Raw genomic sequence first — 23,089 nt, 5'->3', positions numbered from 1 at the left:
ATAAAGTGAAATTCGTCGTTACAATTTACATATTACCCCTTTGTTTGAAACTTTTTTTGATATTCAGAAAATCAAAAATTAGGCTAAACAGAATATACTAGACTAGACCATTAATATTACCAATGGGTAAATGTATGAAAATGTATTTCGACCAGCACATCGCGGTTGTCGAATATTTTTCCTAAGATTATCAAATTCAAAAGATAAAATGCCATCGTATTTGTACTATTGATTTTTCGAAACTAAGTTAAAATTTAACATTTTATTTATTGCCATTTTTTGACTATAGTGAATTATAATATCATACTCTACTTTTCTTGCCAATTCAAGTTTTCATTTTGATAGTAGGACAACCAGCAATATCAGTAAAATAAGGTTGAAAGCCTAATTCAAAGAGCAATTCACTTTAGGCAATATACAACAAACTGGGGAAGCTCGCCATAACACGGTAGTCATTACGTAATGCGTAATAATAAATTGAAAAAATATATGTGAGAGAAATATTGCATAAGTTTGTTGACTTTACAAATAACAACAAAACTAAAGGTATTTTAATTTATGCATTTCAATTAAACTCCATTCAAACGATTTGTTTAATAGTATCTCAATCTACACATAAAAATAGAAAGAATAAAAAAAGTTTCACAAAAAAAGTCTACATGGCCTAATTTGCCAGGAAAGCTGGGAAACCCTAAAAAGAATAGATGATGCGTAATGTATTGGGTATTTGTAGGTATTCCCGACAGTAAATGTAAATTAATAGGTGAAAAATTAGCTCAAACTGTAAAGGTAATTTACTTTATCTAAAATATACACAATTGTTATGATATATCATAATCCTGGTTAGAACTAGTAAATTTGAAGCCATTCTGAGCTGAGTATTGTTAGGAATGGACTTGCATCAATTTCTTTGATATTTACTGTAATATCCAGCATATCGAGATCAAAACATAAAAAATAAATCAAATTACATAGTTGAAATTTGACTATTTTTATGTATTTGACTGTCTCCTCACATTTCGAAGCATGATGAAATTTTGTTGCTCCAATTAATGTTCATTGATTTGATCGGCAGCAAGAATTGCTTCGATTTTCACCGTCGGATTCTAATGATAAAACTGTGTCTTGTGCTGTCATAGTGATCGCTTTGCATCGTTGGAGCATGCGGGTGGTCAAAAATCTGCATATATTTAGAAAAAAAATTAGGTGAAGCGAAATTTTCTATCTGATTTTGATAAAATTTTTGAAAAAAATGACATTCCAGACATGTTTTTGCTATGCATACTAAGTTGACATTATTCATTGAAATATACATACTTCATTCCATCCTCTAGCCCTTCGTTATTTTTTACGGAGCAGAGTTTCCATCCGACAAAATCAGCATCTTTCACAAACCGTTTAATATCTTGATCTGAAACTTTTCTCTCATTTACAAGGTCACTCTTAAAATAAATTTGATGCCTCGATAATAATTTCTTTTTTGCGTTTTATTGCTAGAAATTAACAGTTTATATTAACGGCGGATATTGACAAACTAAGCAAAAACTCGAAATTTAAATTGCTCCACTAAAATATTCGTTGTGTACATGCAAAAACAAAATTTATAATGTGGCCCAACCAGATGTTTGAAGCCGACAAAATATTGTAAATCCCTGTCTTAAATAGGGTTTTGTTTTTTATCAATTGTAAAAAAAACATCGTGTTTTAAAACAAGGGCTTGTTTTAAATCAAATTCTTTCTGTATTTTTCGTATTTTTTATTGAAATACCCTTTGCATCGCCGCGAAACTACGCCAAAACGTTGCATTCTGGCAGCTGCACACGCAGTCGGAATTATAATTTCAAAAATGTTAATTTTTTAATTTGACTCTTTTTTCTATTGCGTAGATTCATCGCCACGTTTGTATCACCACCAAAGTCATAGGATTAGACCCGGAATGTTTAGCCGAGATATCAGAGAGACGTTTTGAGTAAGAAAAATCATGAAAATCAGCTCACGAGTCCACTACAAAAGCAATTAGAGTGCAGCCCTTCGGCAAAACGAGTGGGTTGAGATAATGAAGAATATGCTTATATCGGCGGTAATCTACTGATATTAACGACGAGACACCCTAGCCTAGCATATGCTAATTGTAGGAGTCCTCTGATGCAAAGACGCCACAACTAATCTGTTATGACGTCATAATATGGATTTCGAGTTCATGTATTGACATTTTCCTCATAAAATGAAGGCATTATTACGGTTAATAGTAATACTGTTCGGGTAATTTATGCTTAGCATGCTTTGTTTTTAAGTGTGAAGTGATAGAGTTTTTCAAGGTTCTACACCCTCATTTATTTGATCGCATTTCAATTTTCGCAAGGTTGTTTCATCGCAGCAGGGTCGTTCATAAATGGCTTATCGGTTGCGTCTTACTGCGCCAACCACTGAACGACAGCTTGAGAAGGTGTACATGAGCCTCTATCGATATTCAATGGCGTATTGAAAGATTTATTGCAAATAAGAAGCGCTTGGCAAGTTTTTACGTCCATTATTTTTCAACCTATTTAATACAAAAAAATCAAATAGTACAGCCATTTTGACAGAGCAGGCCAAAAAAACTTTATTTAAAACAATTGTTCAAATCATTAACTTTTAGATGTATTAAGGCATTTCGAATGAATCCGATTATCTCATGAGCTATTTCAACCATATTTTATGATAACTTTGTATTAACAATTTAAAATCAAATTAATCGTGCCAGCCTTGATTCATATCTTATGAGTTAGTAAATTCTATTCCTTACTTTATTTGCCAGTAGAAGACATGGAATCGGATTTTGATCTGCTAAAAAAACTTTCGCGTCGAGATCTTGCTTCCATTTCGTGCAGCTTTGAAAAGTTTCAGGGTCGGTGACATCAAACATTAAAACACATGCAGATGCTCCCTTGTAATATACTCGTGTCATAGAAGTTGCTCTTTCATGTCCTGCCAAAAATTATCAATATTCAAGTCTAGTATAGGTTGAGCGAGTTGATACGACGCTACCAAATACATTTGCACATGTTTTCAATAAAAAAATGTTGCATTTCTTTTACCTTAAATCCGTTTAGATTTACTGTAATCTCTATTTTCCAAAAATTCGAGCAAGGTGATATGGTAAAGTAATTACAGAGGACCAATGCAATAATTTTGATGTTGATTATTACTTTCTATATGTTTTCGATTAATAAAACTAGTAGATCGCCATTATAATGATGCAAAGTTAGTTCTAAACTTGGGAGGCAAAAATCGTGGCCATTATTTATAATTGTAGATATGAAAGTATCATTTCTACCAGTTTTAGGGAAATGACTAACCTGCAATATCCCATAGTTGCAGTTTTAGTGCTTGGCCATCACTAAGTTCCAGAGTTTTCAACGCGAAGTCGACTAAACAGAATGATATAGAAAGAACATGAAAAAGGAAAACTATTCAATGAACCTTGGGTCTTTCAAATTTAAAAGTTTGTATTTGAATTCATAAAATCGAATCGAAGCATGACTGAATTCTATTTTGTACTAAATCACAGTGGTTAAATTTTGATTGAGGTAGCAATGAATAATGATGCTGTTTTTTCTTATGAGTGGTAATTTTCATTCTAATTATAGAGTTAAAGTGTCCATTTTCGCGGAAGGCTGAAAACCACTGTACTAGATCAGTGGTTCGCAACCTGGCGGACCGGTAAAATTAAATGTACTCGCGGACCGGCAAAAAATTGAAATGACCGGAACAGAAAAAAATAACATAGGCTATATTTGCGTGATATAATGCAATGTCGGGCACTCAATGGGCTTCTAGACAAAAAAGGCACCGTAAAAACATTTCTCACGAAGAAAAACTATTAAATAATGTGCCGGTCAAAAATTGAAATAGGTGAAACATAAAATAATATCATATATTTGCGTAATGAAAAGCAGTGCTGGGCACCCATTAGGCGTAAGAAAAACACGCATAAAACATTTCACATAAAAAACATGTAGCCTACTTGCCAAATCATGTACAAACACAATTTACTCTATAGTGAGAATTTTGCTGCCGTTTCTTTTCCAATATAGGATTGCGAACGAGGCCTCAAGGCAGTTTCTGCAACACGTAGCTCTGCAGCGGCGTGCAGCCGATTTCTTTGCTTCGATTTAATTAAAGCTAGTGATGAAAATGTTTTTTCGCATAACGCAGTAACTGGTTGAAAATACGGACAACAGTTTGATTGCTTGTTTATTTGGCGATGGGTATTCGTTGTCAAGAGATATCCAAACTTGTGACAGTGATTTTTTTTTTTTCTGGACTCTAAAGTAGAATCCCAATTTTAATCAAGTTTTTTCTTTTTCATCGGGTTTATCATATTAATCCCTCTGCAGTTGATCGACGCCTCAAACGAAATGAATTTACATTACTATGACAAAGTCGTCGGTAACTTCGCACTAGGCTCAAAATCCTACTGTATCTGCTCAAAATACTGGAGAACATCTTTTTTGTCAGTCTCGTGACCACCTGCAGGGTCGCAACAAGTTCATATCTTTTTGGAATATGATATTGTTCATGACTGTTTTCTGGTTTAAACAAAGAAATGTGCTTAACGTTTTATATGAATGGTCATATTAACCAGGAAAAGCACACAGAACAGAAAAAGCACGCGTGCCGATTTTTAGGTTTCTGAATCTTACAAGATTTGATGGAGTGCATTCGCAATGAATCGGAGCCGAGAAAGCGAAAAGTGTGATTACTCGGCGCCAAGATGTCGCGAATGACGTCGCAATATGACGGCGGAAGAGAAATTGCGTAATAAACCAACGCAACCTCGTCTTCGGTAAAGCGATTGAGACGGCATGAAAACAACAAAACAGCGAAATTTTCTCGCGGACCGGCAAAAAAGCTTGGCGACGGTGGTTGGGAACCACTGTACTAGATAATATAGAATTTCGTGATAACATGTGAAACTTAGTAGCATCAAACGTGGGGAAGGAAACTTAGTACATATTGAGAAAACCTAACAGCTCATTTAGCGATGTTGGCATGATTTATAACCAATTTTAAAAAAAAAGTATCGTGTTATAGATAACGAATCCATGCAACCTTTTTTTTTTACTTCTTGTCAGCTACGATTTTTTTCGTTGTTTCAAAGTCTTAAACGTATTTTGATTAAAGGATTGAACAGGTATAGATTGTTATTTCTTTGTAATTTCATTTTCATCTTGCTCTGTGGTTTGAGAGAAATCGTGTTGAAATCTCTGCATAGTTTGCAGTCGAATTGTATTTGCACAACACTCGCAACAAAACAAATATTGTGTTTCGGTGGGTTTAGATTAGACAAAGCTTTGTTAAAGCAGACGCCAATCCGAGTTTAAATGTGTGAGAAAGTTTATCACAAAACAAAGTATAAAATCTGTTATGTAATAGCACTAATTTGTGACTTCAGATATATATCTAACGCCTAAACGCCCCCATATTTGAAATTTATATTTTGCAACGATGAAATTGTCGCATATTTATGGTGATTGTTTAAAAAAGATTCGAATATATCATTCAATATGAAAGATCCAATTTTTCAGTCCCTAATAGGAAGTGCTTTCCGCCAAGTTTATATATGATTGGATTCAGTTTTGGAGATGGATCCACACACATTCTAATTGACTGTGCAGGTTCAAATGAAACATTTCATGCAGGGTGGGTGTAACTACAATGATATGGATAGTAAATATATATTCACTACCTACCTCCAAGAGTCACTTTATAGTTTTCTTTGAATGTGTTATTAACAAAACGATGAACAAAAGAAGTTTTTCCGACTCTGACATCGCCAATCACAAGAACCTTATACATGATTGAACGCTATTGAAAGTAATAAAAAGTAAATTGGAGTATATTATTTGAACAACTTTTTGTTCATCTACTCAAATTTTTAGCTACCGATAAGGAACATGAAACTATCAGGTCTGTTGATTCTGAACTGGTATCAATTACGCAACCTGCGGAGCACAATAAACATATCCAGTCCGCTCGGTACAAACACGCCAGACAAGCTGCACGTACCACGTATATTGTCCGGTTATTATATTTTATAGCATGTGACCGGAATACAAAAAAACATATACAATGACGACATGTGACCAACACCCCGACTACCTATTTGATTTAGCCGTTGCAAGTCAAACAAAACGTATTGCAATAATTCCTTCCGCATACAAAAATACCTATCACAAATATAACCCGGTAGCAACTTACACAGACTAGTTGCTGGATCGCATCCAGTGATGGGATTCAAAATTTTAGGAACATTTTCTCTTTTTTTTTATCGAACTCACTAAATACAAACCCCTTCTTGACGAACTAACAAAAAAAAGATCGAGTTGGCGCGAACCCCCGAATCTCACTTCTGGCCGAATCCGTATTGTCGGTCTATGTATGTGATGGTTTGTCATTTGGGAAATTGTGCTAGATTATCATCCGATAGGACAAAATAGTAAAAAGTTAGTTTATATTTAAAATGTTGTTATATATAATTTCATTTCGCGTTTGAATGATACACAATACAGAAAAATCGGAACGTAAGGCAAATTATAACCTCCTATTTCATGTACGCCTGCTCATGTATTATACCTCATCTATTACATATCTACTTCACTCGAAATACTATGAATATCCTATATTATGTGATTGGAAATGCTTTTCACTAAGCCCAATCACCTCCCATTACAATATAATATGCTTATGCTACTATTTGGGGCGTTTTAAATTGGCGATTGCAATTCTGAATTTTATCATCCCCACTTGATAACTTCTTGCTCTCATTCAGAAGATAAATATATACGTTAAAAATATACAGAAGTGTCATGACTTCATCTGCATCTACTAACACAGTATTGCAATACGGGAGAGAATTTACTAAAGCTGTCCAATGCATTAATTTTGTATTTACCTACGATATTTAAATGCAGGCGATGTATGTAAATGATTAATTAGACTTACCTCATTAGCAAATAAAAAATTACATAGCCTGCATCGGGTTCCCACTGGTTCATTACTGGGGTATATTTCGGGACCTCCCGTGATTATTCAGAAATTGATGACCTCATCATAAGGATAATGAAAAACACGGCTGCGTAAACATAGGGCAAACTATACAGCGTTTTTCGTAAATGTGCAGTGCAGTTATAGCATATTTGATTCGATTCAGACACGTTATGGCAACACACGAACACATAAGATAGAAGTATAAGTATTTCAATTTGCAATTAGGTGGAACAAAGGGTCGAATAAAATGATAACAAATGTATTCCGAAAATAATTGAACTCAGCCAAGAAGTGCTCATTGGCAACATTGTCAAAATAATATATATATATATTGAACTTCACTGTCAAGTCCCATGGTTTCTGGACTCAAATAAATCTATTATTTATACTGCTACAATGTCCAATTTGTTGTTGTTAGGACAAAGCCATCCCTTCTTTCTTATCTCCAGAAACCAATCTCTTTCAGATTTATCATTAGTCAAAAAAAAAAACGTGTGCCTAAAGATCATTGTACAACTTTCACATTTGGCCCTATTTGGGATGAAAAAATCATTCACAGTGATTCTGCTAAGCCAGCCAATGAGGTGCTTTGCATTATTTTAATTTCAAATAAACCAAGCGCAGTTTAAAACATAAGAATTTTTGAAATATAGTTGAATACTTCAGGTTACCCCGGTTTGATGTCATATCATCGTTGGTGACGTCTGTTTACTCGGGAAATGAACTTGATAGCGTTTTTAACATTTTACTTAATTCAATTTTGAGGCATTTCCAGTAAGACATAAGTTCATACGCCTTTTCCAACTTCATTTTGCTCTATTCTTAAATGATTTACTAAAAACCGGACGTTTCCTAGCGTGATATCAATAATTCTTTCGCCAAATGAACCAAACGAAGGAAGGATTTACATACTTCTTCCGGGGGGAGAGGAAAGCCGCTAAGACGGCTTAATCACATGGCGAACCACGGCCTCTCGTCCGGTTACCGGTTCAGGTCGGGTATGGGATTAGTTAGCCAGTTATTTGTTTTCGGAAGCATGGACTTGATGGTGGAGGAAGCCGTAACCGACCAGCGGTTACGTGAACCACCCTACGGCGGCGAGGAGTCCAGCAATCCTCTCGCACATGATCATCCCCGCATAGGGATAGATAGATGAAAATGCGCGCTTGTGTGCCTTGGATAACTTTGACAGCGAAGTGAGTCTGTAGAGCTATCCCTCTGGCTAATTTTATCTGGCTTCGTTCGGAGCAAATGGCACGAGTGAGTGTCATATTAGGAAATCGAAATAAACTATCTATATAATTATACAAAGATTGGGCCCCCCTAAACATTTTGGATTGGCTAAGCTCGTGCATGTATAAGATATTGACGTAACATTTTTTCACTTCTTTTGCCCCGATTAATTACATACTTTTTTGCTTTCATCAACACTTTGGATAAAGCCCACAAAATGCCGAATACTGGAAGAATACGTTGCTGTTTACACCGGTTGCCTATTTGAAAAATGAGAACAAATTAATGTACAGTTTATGAGCATGTTTAATTGAAGGATCAAACTAACCAAAAAAAACTCTTTTTGACTCCAGAAAAGCCGGATTATCAGAACAGGGATGTCCAATACGAATTTAATATTCGAATATCGTTTTTTGTGTTCATAAGAATACCGAATATGGCGCACACATTCTAATCTAGCGCAAAGTATTAATCAACCATATTATAACCTTATTGCAAAAAGCATGCGTGAATCGCGTCGCCATCTTCAAGTTGCTGTTCTAGTTACAAGTTGCTACTCTATTGAGATTTATTTTGCGTACAACTACCGTAAGGTGTCTATTTTTGCGTACACATATGTAAGTAAGATAGGTACAAGTGGACCTATGTTCATTTTGCGACTACCCTGTTCGTTCTGGGCGAAAGCCTGAATGTATTGCCGACAGGCCGAAGCATGATCCTATTTAACCGTCATAAACCATCTCCACTATCTTAACTCTGACAACAAAAATCAGAAATATTTGCATTTTACTTTTGACTATAAATATTATTTTGAGGACTTTACAGAAGGACTGGGTATGTTGTAGTGGTGGGAGCAAAAGTGTGGTAAAAGGAGTCAGTGCACCAGAACTCACTTTTTAACACCTCAAAGCCCACCCAGTATAAAAATGCGAGAAGATCATAATAAGAATAATAATAACAATAAGAAGAATAATAAGAATAAAACTTCCAAGTTTGGAAACACTTCATATAAGTCAATAAAATGCAATTTGCTGTTCACAGCGCAGGAAAAACCAAGAATAAAAAGGATGAAGAAATGTAAATCTGTAAGCCAGAAAGAAGTTTAACCGAGAGCCTTTTGTAACTTTATGAACCGATGCCGGGTTGTGATAAAACCAATATACAAAAGAATGCATGAACCAGTGACGTCCATCAATAGTTTGACATCATTTGGCAAGTTAGTGACAATACCTGTTCAGAATTTGTCATTATGAAATCATAAATGTCTCTAGTTGGTGGTCATCAAATAGTATATAGTGACAGAATAATACAACTTGACTAGGGATGTCTAAAGTATTCAGTCAAATGGAAATAAATATCCAGAATCATGTTTATAAAATCCTGGCAAACATTTTTTTTTTAATTTGTCATCTCTGGAGAGATACGATGGCTATATATCATATTTGACGAGATAAATTTTGGCAAAATTTTTCGAGATTATTCCAAATCAAAATAAGTGTCAAAAATGAATTGTAGAACATGGATATATAAGAGATATGGTCAACCTTAGATTAATTGAAACCAAGTGCCACATCCAACATTTTTGAGAGTAAAAGTTATGGATAGCAGAAAAGAGCTAAAACGACAAAAAATGTATGTAACATTTACATTTATGCATCTTAGTCGAAAAGTGAGATTTTTGACAACAGCAAGGAAAAACGTACTACAACAGAATATCTCCAATTGGCCAGAATTGAAATATGACTACACACAAACATAACAACAACCTGGACCTTAATGTGGTTTTGGGTGGAATGGAATTTAGTGCAAAATGCACAGAACATCATGGTTAGTGTATTTTGAAGTTTGATTATGACATAAACAACGCAAAACACAAGTCAGTATTGTCATGATGATACAAAGAAATTAGTTTAACTCATATTAAAATGTATGATTACCAAAAATTATATAATACATTTTGATTTCCAAGTTATCCCACATAAGACAAAATTAGTAACATCTTCAATAATGAATTCGTGTCAAAAGGATCAATAGCTTTTTTAATATAGATAAAAATATTTAAAAAAATTCTGAGTATCTCTACATTAAACTATCACTATCCTTGCCCCAAAATATTTGAAAACTCCGTTAACAAATTAAAAAATAGCTCTATATCAGATGAGATACTAAACAAATATGAGTACAGAAAATTACCCAAGAAAACACACACAAGAGTAAAATAAGAACTCTATCTTAAAGCTTAAAATTTTACCATTGTGACCACAAAATTTTACATTTGTGAAGTATATCATTATGACAAAAAAAAATTCCAATGAAAAAGGTGATTGTTAAAAAGACTCACCATATTGCAACATGCATTATGTATACATTTGTAGCATACCCCATATATTTGAATAAATTTAAATTGTTAGTTACAATTAATTTATTACATTTCTTCAGCAAGAATTTATTTGAAATACACATTAAACAATTCCATAAGGCTTTAATCATGTGATATGTGGGGCTGGAAATGGTTAACCGGTTAATCGGTTACGATTTATTTTAACCGTTAACTGATATCTCACGCACAAATCATATTTTTAATGTAAAATTTTTTCAAAAATGTTAACGACATCGCAAATTTATCTCCTGCGGCGTTTAACTGAAAAGAATATCACTAACTGTATTAGTAAGGACCCAATAAATGTGAAAAATAAGTGAAGAACCAAGATTGCTGATTATGAAAATTTGACAATGATAAATTTTGTTTCAGTTTTCGATCGAAATATATTGTTCCCGATTTTATTGCGAAATCATATACTCAATCTCAGAGTGGACGTCGAACACTGAAAATTTGTCACATAAATGACATTTAATAACGGATTTGAGTTTTACTAAAATACTTTCATATGTCCGAAGCACGCTGCATTATCTCTTGTAGCAGAACGACCATCCGGGAATAATTATGAGCGAGCGTACTGTGATAAGATCAAACAAAATTGCTTTTTGGCCATTGTGACGTAGCAATCTAAAATTAATACGTCAAACATCACGCTGCGATTATCCGGTTAATTTTACCCAGTAAACAGTTAATTGTTTTCCCTGAAATTCCCAGCCCTGGTAATATGGTATTTAGCATATCAGTAATATGGGACAATTATGACTGAAAAGTGTATTAGAAAAGATTAGTGTAGAATAATGGTCAAATATGGGTTGTTTATCACCATAATATGAGAACAAAAATCTGTTCACCTTTGCAATCTTTAACCTTTCTAAAATATCTTGGGCTGTTTTCATCTATTTTTTCATCATTGGGACGGTAAAGTTACCATATGTTTTAGTGTAGAATAGGTACTTTCACGACTGAATTTTGATTCGAAATTAGGAGGGGAGGTATTATGTATCGACAGAACCCCAAAAGTTTGAATAACAATTTTCAAATTTTGACTTTCACACATCCATACTTCATCAATTTGTTGAAAGTATTCAGTAAACCACATTCCTATGAATGTGGCACTTGGTGAAAATCAGCAAAAAAATGTAACTTTCAGATGTGGGGAAAGAATTATGATCCATATAAATCCATATGAATTAGATACATTTTCTGGTGAGAACAAAACAGATATGAAAATGAAAGGTATTTAAAAACAAAAGTCATAGGTTATGATGATGTACCCAGACGTCACACTTCCAGTATCAGCTAATTAGTCGATATGGTATTCATATAAAAGCTATTTAAAAATGTTCAGTACCAACAAAAGCACTGAAAAAGTCTTGTTTGTACGATAATAAAAATGATTCTTTCGCCATTCAATGACAGAAAGTGTTTGTTGTTATTGTTTTATAATGTATCAAAGTATTATGTAGTATAGTTTTTGTTCTAACCCAGATAAAATCTATCATTCGTGCTCATCATGATCGGCCAAGCATGGCATACATACACAATTTCACCAGTGAGTACTCATGGGAAATAAATTTGCTTTGGCATACGTTGGGCGTTGGCTGACGATTTGAACGTTCATGAGCAAATCAATTTATTCAAACCTTTTTTTGTGAATTTTTCCAATCAACATAAAAGGCTTATTATAAAAATGCTCCTGAGTACATGCGGTATAGGATTCAAGATGGTATGTGCATTTTGTAAAACATTGTTAACACACTGTTGAAAAGAAATAGAGATTTAGCGTCACCTGAAACAAGGACCCTGTTTATTTATATATATTTTGGATGAAAATCATTGATTAGTGGATTTTAGTCAGTTTAACATAAATTCAATTATGTATGGATGCATGCTTGGCCGAAACATAATATGGTGTATCGATGGCAACGATAAATTTGTAAATGGGAATAAAAAAATCTCAGTCCGACAGCATTGTCGATGTAGAAGAGGTCACAATTCCATAGTTTCTGTGCCATCCTCTGAAAAATCACTCATTGAAGATTCATCATCGGAGTCGCTAGATTCACTGCTCCCACCGGCACAATTTCCTTTTCTTTTTTTGTTTTTTTTTTCTTGTTCTTTCAACGCATCCTCAGTTGCGTATCGTTTCACATAATCTAGGATAAAACCACACAAACTTCAAGAACAAAAGGCATCCTGCTACAGGAAGTATTTATATTATTTATAAATACAAGTTTGCCTAAGATATGTCCTTCGCCTTCAAAAAAAGAAATCTAATAGAAGAGTTTTATTACCACTAATATGCTTAGATGGAGCTAAAGCATAGATTTATCGCCACAACAGGAGTGTCAGTGGCTAACGGTTGATTCCAGACTGGAAACATATCAAGGTTACACTTTTAGAAATACAGATGGAAAGAGTGAATTCCAAAAAATTCCAAAAAAAAAACGATCCAATAATTTGGTATTTTAGGATTGGTAGCCTATTCAGTGTAGGAGTTTTGAGAAAATCCAAATATTTATATAAAATTAAATTATAGTTGTAGCAAAACCACGAGAGAATAAATACCACTTCATAAAATTTCAAACATCAATAACATATTCTTAGAGATGTGTAATATCTCATATTCTAAATCCAGTCTTTTTCAAAATACATTAATAAAATTTCTTCATAGCAGACACTGTCATTATCCATTACTCAAATATCAACTATGTATCTAGCCTATATATCTTAGAAAAATAGGTTGAGAGCTGATGGAAATTCATATAAAAATATAGCATTGAAAAAAACAAATAATACCTTTAATTTTCTTCTCATAATCTTGTGGTTTGTGTAAATATAAAGCAGCTGCGTCTCCATTCAGTGGGTCAACAGGATTTGGATATGTTAGCAACTGAGGTAAAAATGTCTCAAAAATATTCGCTAAGTCTGAAAATTAAATTTATAATCATAGTTCATAATCATAGCATTCTTCTGAAGGACATTAACAAGAAGCGTTAAGTAAAAAAACTCTTCAACAAAAGCTAGGAAGTTCAGTTATTCAATAAATAAACTGAAAAACCAGAAATTATGAAACTAAAAATGCAAGTTACAAGCAACTTGAGCTGAACCACCATGAGATAATTTTTAGGCCGGTTATTGAACCAGAATTGTTATGAAACTTATATGCTTGAATATAACGTCAGCAAAAGTAAAGACTCGAAACAAGGAAATGAGTTTTTGATCAGACATCAGGTAAGAAAACATTCAAAAATCAGAAAGGTTGTAACCCAGAACCCAATGCTTTAGATCAGCGATCGACAACAGGCGGTTCCGAAGCCACATGCGGCTCTTGTTAGCGGAGTTCTGGCTCACATGAATCAAAGTGGTTACAGTAGTTTTTAGTTAAAAGCAGTAGGTATTATAAAATAGCATAATTGCACATCACAGCGATTCCCAAAGTAGAAGTCGTGAGTTAAATAATGGGTCGCATTAAGACAATTCAAGTCAAAACAAACTTTCTTTTTCATTTCGTTTCGTTAATTATTGTATCATCCAAATGTTGCAGCTCTCAGTAAGTTTGAGTTGAAAAAGATACCAAATGGCTCCTCCAATGCTAAAGGCTGCCGACTCATGCTTTAGACCAGTGGTCGCCAACCACCGGGCCGCGCCCATCGCAGGTCCGCAGGAAAGATTACTACCGGTCCGCAGAAAGATTACACAAAAATGGATAATGTCCCAGACTCCCAAAAACACCTCTACAATCTAACAACAACGAATCCTTACGATTAATTAAAATTTGAAATGATAAGAAATTGAAAAGCGTATTTGCGATATATATCTTGGCAGTCTTTTGGTCGATACTCTTAGATAAATATTCAGACATTGCAAGAGAAGCTTCACAGACAGTGTTACCTTTTTTATGCAAGGTCGGTTTTTCGATATTTACAATAACAACTACAAAATACCGAAATATGATGGACGTTAGAAACACGTTACGTGTATCAGTGTCAACCATATCTCCAAATTGGGAACAGTTAATGGCCAAAAAACAAATACAGATCTTGGATTAAATAGCATCACCAGTACCCCTGTTTATGAAGATATTTGCAACATAAATTTTCTAACGCATATAATTTACTACATTAGCTTAGCTTGTTTGTATAAGGGTGGTCCGTCACTTAGAAAATGTTGCCGACCACTGCTTTAGACGATACGTCAATGGTCGAAACACTTCAAAAATAGTCCCAACAGAAGGAACAAGAAAAAGAGAAGGTTTAAATATAACGCAAATTTGGACCATGTCCACAACTAAATTCTGGGATAGTTTCTCTGCAATCTTTTCATCTGTAGCCTATATACCTTCATTTGGTTTATTGTTTATAATATATAAATTATCATATTCGTGCTAGTTCTGTTTCACTTACCATAAAGAGCAGTCCATGTTTGATTAATAACATCCAAGCACACTGTTCCAGATCTAAATAAATAGAAAATGATAACAAGATTAGAATGTGCCCTTCTAAAACACTTTATTTCAAAACTTGACCCAGCATAAAAACATTCTTCAATTTTGAATGGGAATTACAGTCATATTTTTATCAAAAACAGAAAACAAACCAAGGAAAGATTTGACTCGAGACTTCTGATGATTTTTAATTAAAAAACTATCCCTTCAATACACAAATGTTTGTCTATTTATGTGTGTGAGTCAACATAATAATGGGATTTTGGTTTTTAAGCTCCTGATGACAAATCAGCAATAATATATGGGTATAATCAGAAATTTCACTGAATCATACCAGGACGGCATTTCAAAAAGAAAATAGTAAATCGCCAAATTTTTTCATTTCAATGGAGATTTTTTGCAGGACATAAATATACATGCTCATATATGCATGCCAGAATTTTTTTCTGACAGCTTTGGCAGGAATTCTTGTCTTGTTAGACTTACGGGTGTTGATTTAAATTAGCTCAAGTCAGAATTTAAGGGCAAACTGTTAAAGAAATAAACATGCATAAAAAGCATATATGCCATAAAAAGAATGTGGATTCCGCACTTGCAATGATTGCTTCACCAGAGACCTTAGGCATTCACACATCTGGTCAAGCACTGAAACATATCTATATGGTGCATGCAAAGGTAGCACAAGCGTACCCAATTTTTCAAGGGAATAATTTTCGAACTTTCGTTCCCATGTTTTATTCTAGAGTCCTAGACTGTAATTAGACGTACAATCACAAAAAAAATTGATAAACAGTCACTGTATACCAGGGGTGGGCAATTACTTTACTGAGTGGGCCGGATTCGGATAATAGACTTGGTTACTGGGCCAGAGGATCCAAACTCGAAATGATCAAAAACGGTTATTTGTAAATACGTAGACATAACGATTAATAATGGGACGTTATTGCAGAGGATGGCAAATTACGGCAGCTGCACGAATAAAGTTTATAGAAAAAGAAGTTTGCAAGTGTTTTGGAGAGTTGACACGTACAAACTGATTTACATGCACAAACCTCTCCGTTTTTGTTTGATTATTGCAACCAAACTGAAGCTCACCGAAAGACATAGTGACAATTTAAACAGTTCATTTACAACTAATTTATTGAAACACAACTAAAAACCGACAAATTCACGCAAAATCGCTAAAACTAGGCAATGTTTACATCTATGCTTGAATATCTTTAATTGTTAGCTAGTCATCGTAAACTTTTTGATGATTGGTCATTGTTACGGAAATAACCAGGGGGAAACATCCATACGTAGGGAATTATGGTATTTACTTTAGCCGACGATCAGTAATCGATATTTTTAATGGAATGTCATTTTAAATCATCGCTACTTTCAACGGAAATTTATATTCATAAAAACCATAGTTCTGATGTCGGCACAAGTGGGCCGGATGAAACACTCGGGTGGGCCGGATCCGGCCCGCGGGCCGTAATTTGCCCACCCCTGCTGTATACTAATAAGACATATTTTGACTGGATTATTCGTTGATGGGGAAAACTTACGCTTCATCAATGTTTGGATGGAAGATCTTGTTGAGGAATCCTAAAAAAAGTGTAAATTCAAAGTTAAAAATGTGCATATACATCAATAGTCATTAATAAAATTAAATACTGATAAATTTGGTTTCTTCATTTTGAAATAGTTCAGTGTTCTAAAATCCATCTATTCTCAAGATTTTTTCAAAATTATTCAATAGATTCTGCCTTTTATTATAGTTTGATAAATGAATTCAATGACAATGTGAAGTGTTCAATATTAAAATCAATATGATTGATAAAGAAAATTAATAAAACACTCGACTATAGAACATAAAGATGAAATGGATCAATATTATGTGTTGATCAAAGGCAAATGTACAGTTTACTTCCACTGATTTAGCAATTACTCTTTGATGATATCAGCTTAGCCGTATTGTCTTCATGATGCCATCATTACAGGGATATCTTATAACCAATTATAGTGGTGCTTACTAATATTTTCAGAAAGGGAGTAAGTACTTGGGTATAAGGAATACAGTTGCCATCGCATCTATGATTACCCTGTGTAGGCTCACAGGATTGAATCCTGTGGGAGATAATTATGTGGAGGTGATTGCTGGACTCCTCACTGCCATAGAGTGGGTCCTGGAACCAACCACTGGTCGGTTACGGCTATTCCACCATCAATCAAGTCCATGCATCTGAAACAAATGCCTAGCTAACTAATCCCATACCAGACATGGACTGGTAACGGATGAGGATGGCATTAATTGGGCTGCCTTATCAGCTTTCCTGTTCCCGGGGATAAAATGATATCTTATCGTAATAACAAATTCAACTGAACTATGCGTAGTACGGTATAACACATTGATCACAAAACTTAATATTTTTGTTCATCGAACCGTTCCGATATACACATTTTCGCAAGGTAATCACTTATTTAATGAATTTTAGAAATCAAAATAAACAGTATAAAAACTCAAAACTGTGTGAAAAGTCAGATGAAAAAACAGGACGATATGTATTTAATGCTATAGTTTTCAATTTACATCCTCTTTTGAAGACTCTTTTGAAAAGTTTTCTCAACATAGTCTTATGTTCTTATTACCTATTGAAGGTGACTTGAATGGATATTTTTCAGGTAGATCAACTCGAACTTTCCATATTCCACCTTCATATGGAGCTGGAAAATGAAAGATAGAAATTTTAAGAGTGCTTTCTCTAATTTGCCACCAAGTTCATACCCAGATTGGGAAGTGATATGAAAACAATCCGCTACCCAGATGTGGATATTTTTGATTGTTTACCCAACAAAAACAGTAAATTTACAGCTTTTTTTTCTTAGTCCTGATTATATTGATTATGACTACTCTTTGTCACTCAGATTCATTATATATTCAAAGCCTACACTGTTAGAATCAGAATGAAATCTAGTTTTGTGCCAAATATAATCAGTATTCCTATAAACCAAGCCTGGGGCATTGAAAGAAATATCCTACCAAGGTCCAGTTAATCTAAGGCTCGTGTTTATCAAAGTAACTACATAAGCTCTAGTTATGGAATAATAATAAACATACTTCCAGGTGGGCCACAAAATTTCACCACAAACTCATTAAGTCCTCCCAGTACAGTCACTTCATGGTTGCTTTCAATGCTGTTAATTGGTTTCATGTAGTTAAGGAAATGATGCTCATATAAAGAGGATCAATATGTCATGGAATGTTATTTTACCAACAAAAAGAAATGGTATATGTCCATCTAATATTTTTCATTGAACTAAACTGCTCATGGTAAATATTATTTGCTTCAATATTTATTATTTTAACCATTCAATACATTGTGTAGTTTAATAGAATAGGATATTTACTTCATCTCAACAGAGTTCTACTATACAGCTCATCTCTTAAGCGTTATTGTTTTAAAAAAAACAGGGATTTTCTTTCAGTTGTGAATATAAAATTCATGTTTTGAAATGACTGGATAATTGTGACATCATAAAGCTATGTTGAAATCATTTAATAATTTATATATATATTTTTTTAAATTGGGTATAATTATGAGTGTCAAATAAACTACTGAAAACCATTCCAGTTCCATTTAGAACCTTTCTGCAATGTTCGACTTCAAAATAGCTAAAACATGTTTGCCATCCCTAGACTAAATACAACCATGTGACAAGATTTTTATAATCAAATTTAACAAGGGCGACAAAGAAAGATTAATTACCACGCCTGTATAACAGCTGTTACTCTTTATTGATCTCAGCTTTTATTAATCATAACATGCTTAATATATTATTTTAATAAATGGTATTTAAGATCAAGACAAGTAAAATAGAAATTTAAATGGTATAAAGACCTAGGTCATGTGGTCAAGCAACGTTTCCTCTGGTTCTAATCAGGGATTAATTATGTCCAGCAATGCCTATTTGTCAAATTCTTGAAATTGGAAATATTTACATGCCTTTTTGGAATTGTTTGATATTCAAGTTTAATGATATTTTTTTTGTTTTTATAACTTATACAGCAAAGTTGTATGTGAAAATTACTTCATAATATTATGACTTTTTTGTAACTGAAAAAAAATATCTGAGAACTCAGTATTTCTAAAAAAATTATTAGGTCTATCATATTTTGTCTTGTAATATTATATCATTATTGCCCAGGTAAAATTTCTCTGATATATTGATCTATCATTGAAAGAATAACTGATGATTGGTTAATGTTCAAAAAATCAATATTCTTCTTAGTGGTAAATTCTGATCATATGACAAGGTGAGGGTCATAACATCTACTATCTAATAACAACCATGAATCAAACGAGAGTCAATATAAATACATGTAATTAAAGTCACTTTGGACCAGTTTATCAAGTCGTAAATAATAGTTATTAAAACATCTGCTCCATTTGTTCAAACTAAACATGTAAGAGCAGAACCATATACAAAGGCTAAAAACAAAATAAATATGTGATTAAATTTGAAATAGGTTACCGGTACATGTTTTCAATCAGTATAAAAAAGGGAATTTCATAAAATATTTCAAACTAGTTTTTTTAATTGAATATGGGGATATATTAAACATAATTTTAGATCACCTTTTCTGTATTTTGAAAATTTTTTTTAACGATTAATGAGACTCATAGAAGATTAAAATCAGTTTAAAGATTATCTAGCTTTTGTTCACCGCACATTAATAACATTAAGTCTCAATTAGGATATATTAAATTGTTAATAAATTCTCCATTTGGCCTTGGATGATTTAGATTAAAACCCATACTCAATGATTACAAGTATTTTTTAAATCATAATCAGACTAGCCCCATGTACAGAGGACACCGACTTTTGTTGAAGTGTAGAGTTTGCTCGTAATGAAGCTGTAAGGGCCATACCATGCGATGCCAGCATCCACTAGTGCTACGTATATTGTTGCTTGGTATCATAAGTTAGTAGTTGCTAATTGGCACTCTATTTTTACAGCATGAAAGATTACATCTACATGCATATTTGTTTACAGTCACTTCCGACAAAAAGATGCTGAATTAATTTCAGGTGAATTCGACTGAACTAAATTAAAAAATGAAAATCCAACAAAGCCTAAACAAATAATAGAATGCAATACATTTCGTGCTATGCTGAACTTGGTTTATTAGCCAAATCAATTGATCAATTGGAAATATTTTTATTATCAAATTCAATGCTGGAATGAAATGTATAACCTTCAAATAAAACACGGAACACAATAAAATAATGCAAAAAATTTTCAAATTATTTCAAATAAAAGGATACAGTTTTATAACATCAGTGTCCATACGACGTTTGCCAGGGCTTGGTGAAGACATGGCTGCCGTCAATCAATTGAGTGGTACAAAGATTTTCTTTTCTCAATTGCAAGTTCTTCAGTCTCTTTATACAATGCACTTTTTTTCACAAATTGTTGTCAAGACAATGAGAATATTTTATTAGCAACAAGACAATGTTTGCTGAATATGTTGTCAAATACCTGTGAAAATCTAAAGGTTTTTTTGATTTATTAGATAAGTATTAAAATAAAATTATTTCAAATTTTTTGAAATATATCGGCAAAACAGAATGTACCAGTTCCAGTATATACGAAATCAATGAATAATTGTTTGAATATGAATAGCACCAAACCAGGGCTTCAAATAAACTCAACTATAAGGCATTGTCGTCATGGTGTAAATATCCATATGTGGATTTGGCCAATGCAGTTATACAGATATAACAGTATGACTTTATACTGTTATAACAGAGCCACATGTTTAGATCTCTTTATGTTGTTATGTAAATGAAGGGGGTTCTCAATCATTGCAGAGTGCATCATGCAATTCCTGATCAGCAACAGCTTTCTGAATCATTTATGCCAAAAAATCTGGAATTGAAACATTGAACTACAGAATCTTATGACAGTATGACTTGTTCCATGGCTCGCAAATCCATAACTGTCAATAGCAAATAAAAAATGCAAGATGCTTTCATGCTTAAAGCTTTCTCTCTGTTTTCACAAGTTATATTCTTGTATTTCAAAAATCATTCATTTTCGTTTACAACTTCTGAACTTACTGCAGTACTGACATATGAAAATACAGGAACATAGCAACTTTCTGACTTTGCTCTCACTACAGCACTTTATCACCATTTTCATATACAGAACTTTTTTGACTACAATAATATTAGAATTATGGCAGAGTATAGGAATACAAGGAGTACGGTATGGTGCCATATTCCTGTATTCATATTTCCAGCATTGTCTGTTGTCTGACAGTTCATGAACAAAATTACATAAATCTGTAAATTGCATAGGTATGTACCAATAATGTTATATCCATGTATTCAAATAGGTGTCAGAATATTCATCATTGACAGTATTGCACGAAACAGCTGACACCCAGACTCTGCAGCAGGGTGGGAATGATTTTTTTTATTGTTGTGATTTTTCATCAACGCCCTTTTCTTGTTGTCCTACCGAAGACGATTCGCAATCGCAATCACTGTATTTACAAATCAACAACTATAATAATGGTGTTAACAACTAGATGTTGCATTTCTCTACTGAACAACATACCGACAAAACATTTGATACCGATACGAACAACGCGAACGGACGCAACAACGTTCACAAACAAAGGACATCGAGAACGAAGTAGAATATTATTGTTTTGGTGAGGTCGCGGGGTCATAGAAATCAGCTGATGATGTAGCGTTGCAGTGACGTCAAAGGTGTGCAACGTGTTGGAACCTCAAATGTTGCTAATCAAACTGGAAAATGGCCTGTACCGACTACTATGGAGATATATGAATATATTGAATAATAATAACAACATATGAGAGTTGACCATGCCCTTGTTAAGGTTCTGTCAAGCCAAGTCAAGTTTATTTTATCCAGCCAGTAAAAAACCATAACATACAATATTAAAAAAGAGCTAATCATATAATTTTACTGTGGAAGGGTAGCCGCGGGTAATGCAGTCTTGATGTCCGCAGAGACAAACATTTTAGATCAAAAACGTAGATCATAAAAATATGGGTAAGAAATTCTACACCTGAATAAGGATGACTCATTTTAGTTCGGTGCATATCAAAACATATTATATTATTGTTTTGGAAATCTCAAAATAAATTTATTTGAACACATCATGACATGAAACGATGCAATGTTATGTAGCCTAGTTAAAAACTATGTTGCTTATACAATTTTTTCTGAAAATGTGGGCTACAGGTTATATAATTTTTTCAGTAGCGTAAGAGCCTAACTGACATAATCTTTTTTTCTCGCGAGCATTGCAGACGTTTTTCTACATAACTGCTATAATGATTACCACCATCTGGAATACTTGTCATTAGTGCTGTCAAGTTCGCCTAACAGAGTAAGAACTCTTACAATTTAGATATGAGTATGGTTACGATGGAAACACTATATTCGCCAACACAACCGACAAGAAGTCCAATATGCACATGCCAGTGCCAAGTGTGCACGACTGGAGAAGAGACCACAAAAATTCAAACTGATTCAAAATTATGGTGAAGGTAATGGGAAACAAGAAGTTAGAAATATAAGTTGATCACCCGAAAGGTAGAAGTCAAATTGAATGATGCTGAATCAAACATTGACTGTCACTTCTAGAATAAAAAAGGTTCAGACGCCTACCATTGATAAATCATACCACCAATTCATCTGCGAGACTTTATCAAGTACAAAATGTTTGGTTCGCTTTTGTTCGAGTGCTAATTGAGTGTCTTGTCTGCCTTGAAGCTTGGTTATCAACTCTTTCCGATGTACGATACAGGTAATATGTATCTAGAAACTAGAAATAGTAAACATTGAAAGGTAGTGGAGTTTTGCCCAGTACCATAGGTTTCTAATCTTTCTACCTCGGCGAACCGGTAATAATAATAAAAAATGACTTCGGGGACAAGCAACATGAATTGAAATAATTAATCATTACATATGT

General features: G+C 33.7%; 2 protein-coding genes across 2 annotated transcripts; both read right to left on the bottom strand.

The window, feature by feature from the left end:
• Positions 1-30: 30 nt before the first annotated feature.
• LOC120340164 (ras-related protein Rab-7L1-like) lies at positions 31-5,846 on the bottom strand. Its single transcript, XM_039408450.2, has 5 exons — positions 5,736-5,846; positions 3,339-3,410; positions 2,786-2,967; positions 1,318-1,442; positions 31-1,180 (listed from the first exon to the last, which is right to left on the bottom strand). Exons 1-5 carry the CDS (start codon positions 5,839-5,841, stop codon positions 1,057-1,059), a joined length of 609 nt encoding a protein of 202 aa, XP_039264384.1. The 5' UTR covers positions 5,842-5,846; the 3' UTR covers positions 31-1,056.
• A 3,188-nt stretch (positions 5,847-9,034) lies between these two features.
• Positions 9,035-20,629, bottom strand: LOC120340165 (ubiquitin-conjugating enzyme E2 H-like). The gene is made up of 7 exons (XM_039408451.2): positions 20,406-20,629; positions 18,196-18,272; positions 17,727-17,801; positions 16,643-16,682; positions 15,052-15,104; positions 13,445-13,573; positions 9,035-12,801 (listed from the first exon to the last, which is right to left on the bottom strand). Exons 1-7 carry the CDS (start codon positions 20,456-20,458, stop codon positions 12,635-12,637), a joined length of 594 nt encoding a protein of 197 aa, XP_039264385.1. The 5' UTR covers positions 20,459-20,629; the 3' UTR covers positions 9,035-12,634.
• Positions 20,630-23,089: the final 2,460 nt, after the last annotated feature.

The sequence above is a fragment of the Styela clava genome, chromosome 9 (assembly GCF_964204865.1).
Source record: "Styela clava chromosome 9, kaStyClav1.hap1.2, whole genome shotgun sequence".
Taxonomy (NCBI): Eukaryota; Metazoa; Chordata; class Ascidiacea; order Stolidobranchia; family Styelidae; genus Styela; species Styela clava.
The sequence above is the reverse complement of the archived record's forward strand: the minus strand, read 5'-3'. Positions and strand labels throughout refer to the sequence as shown.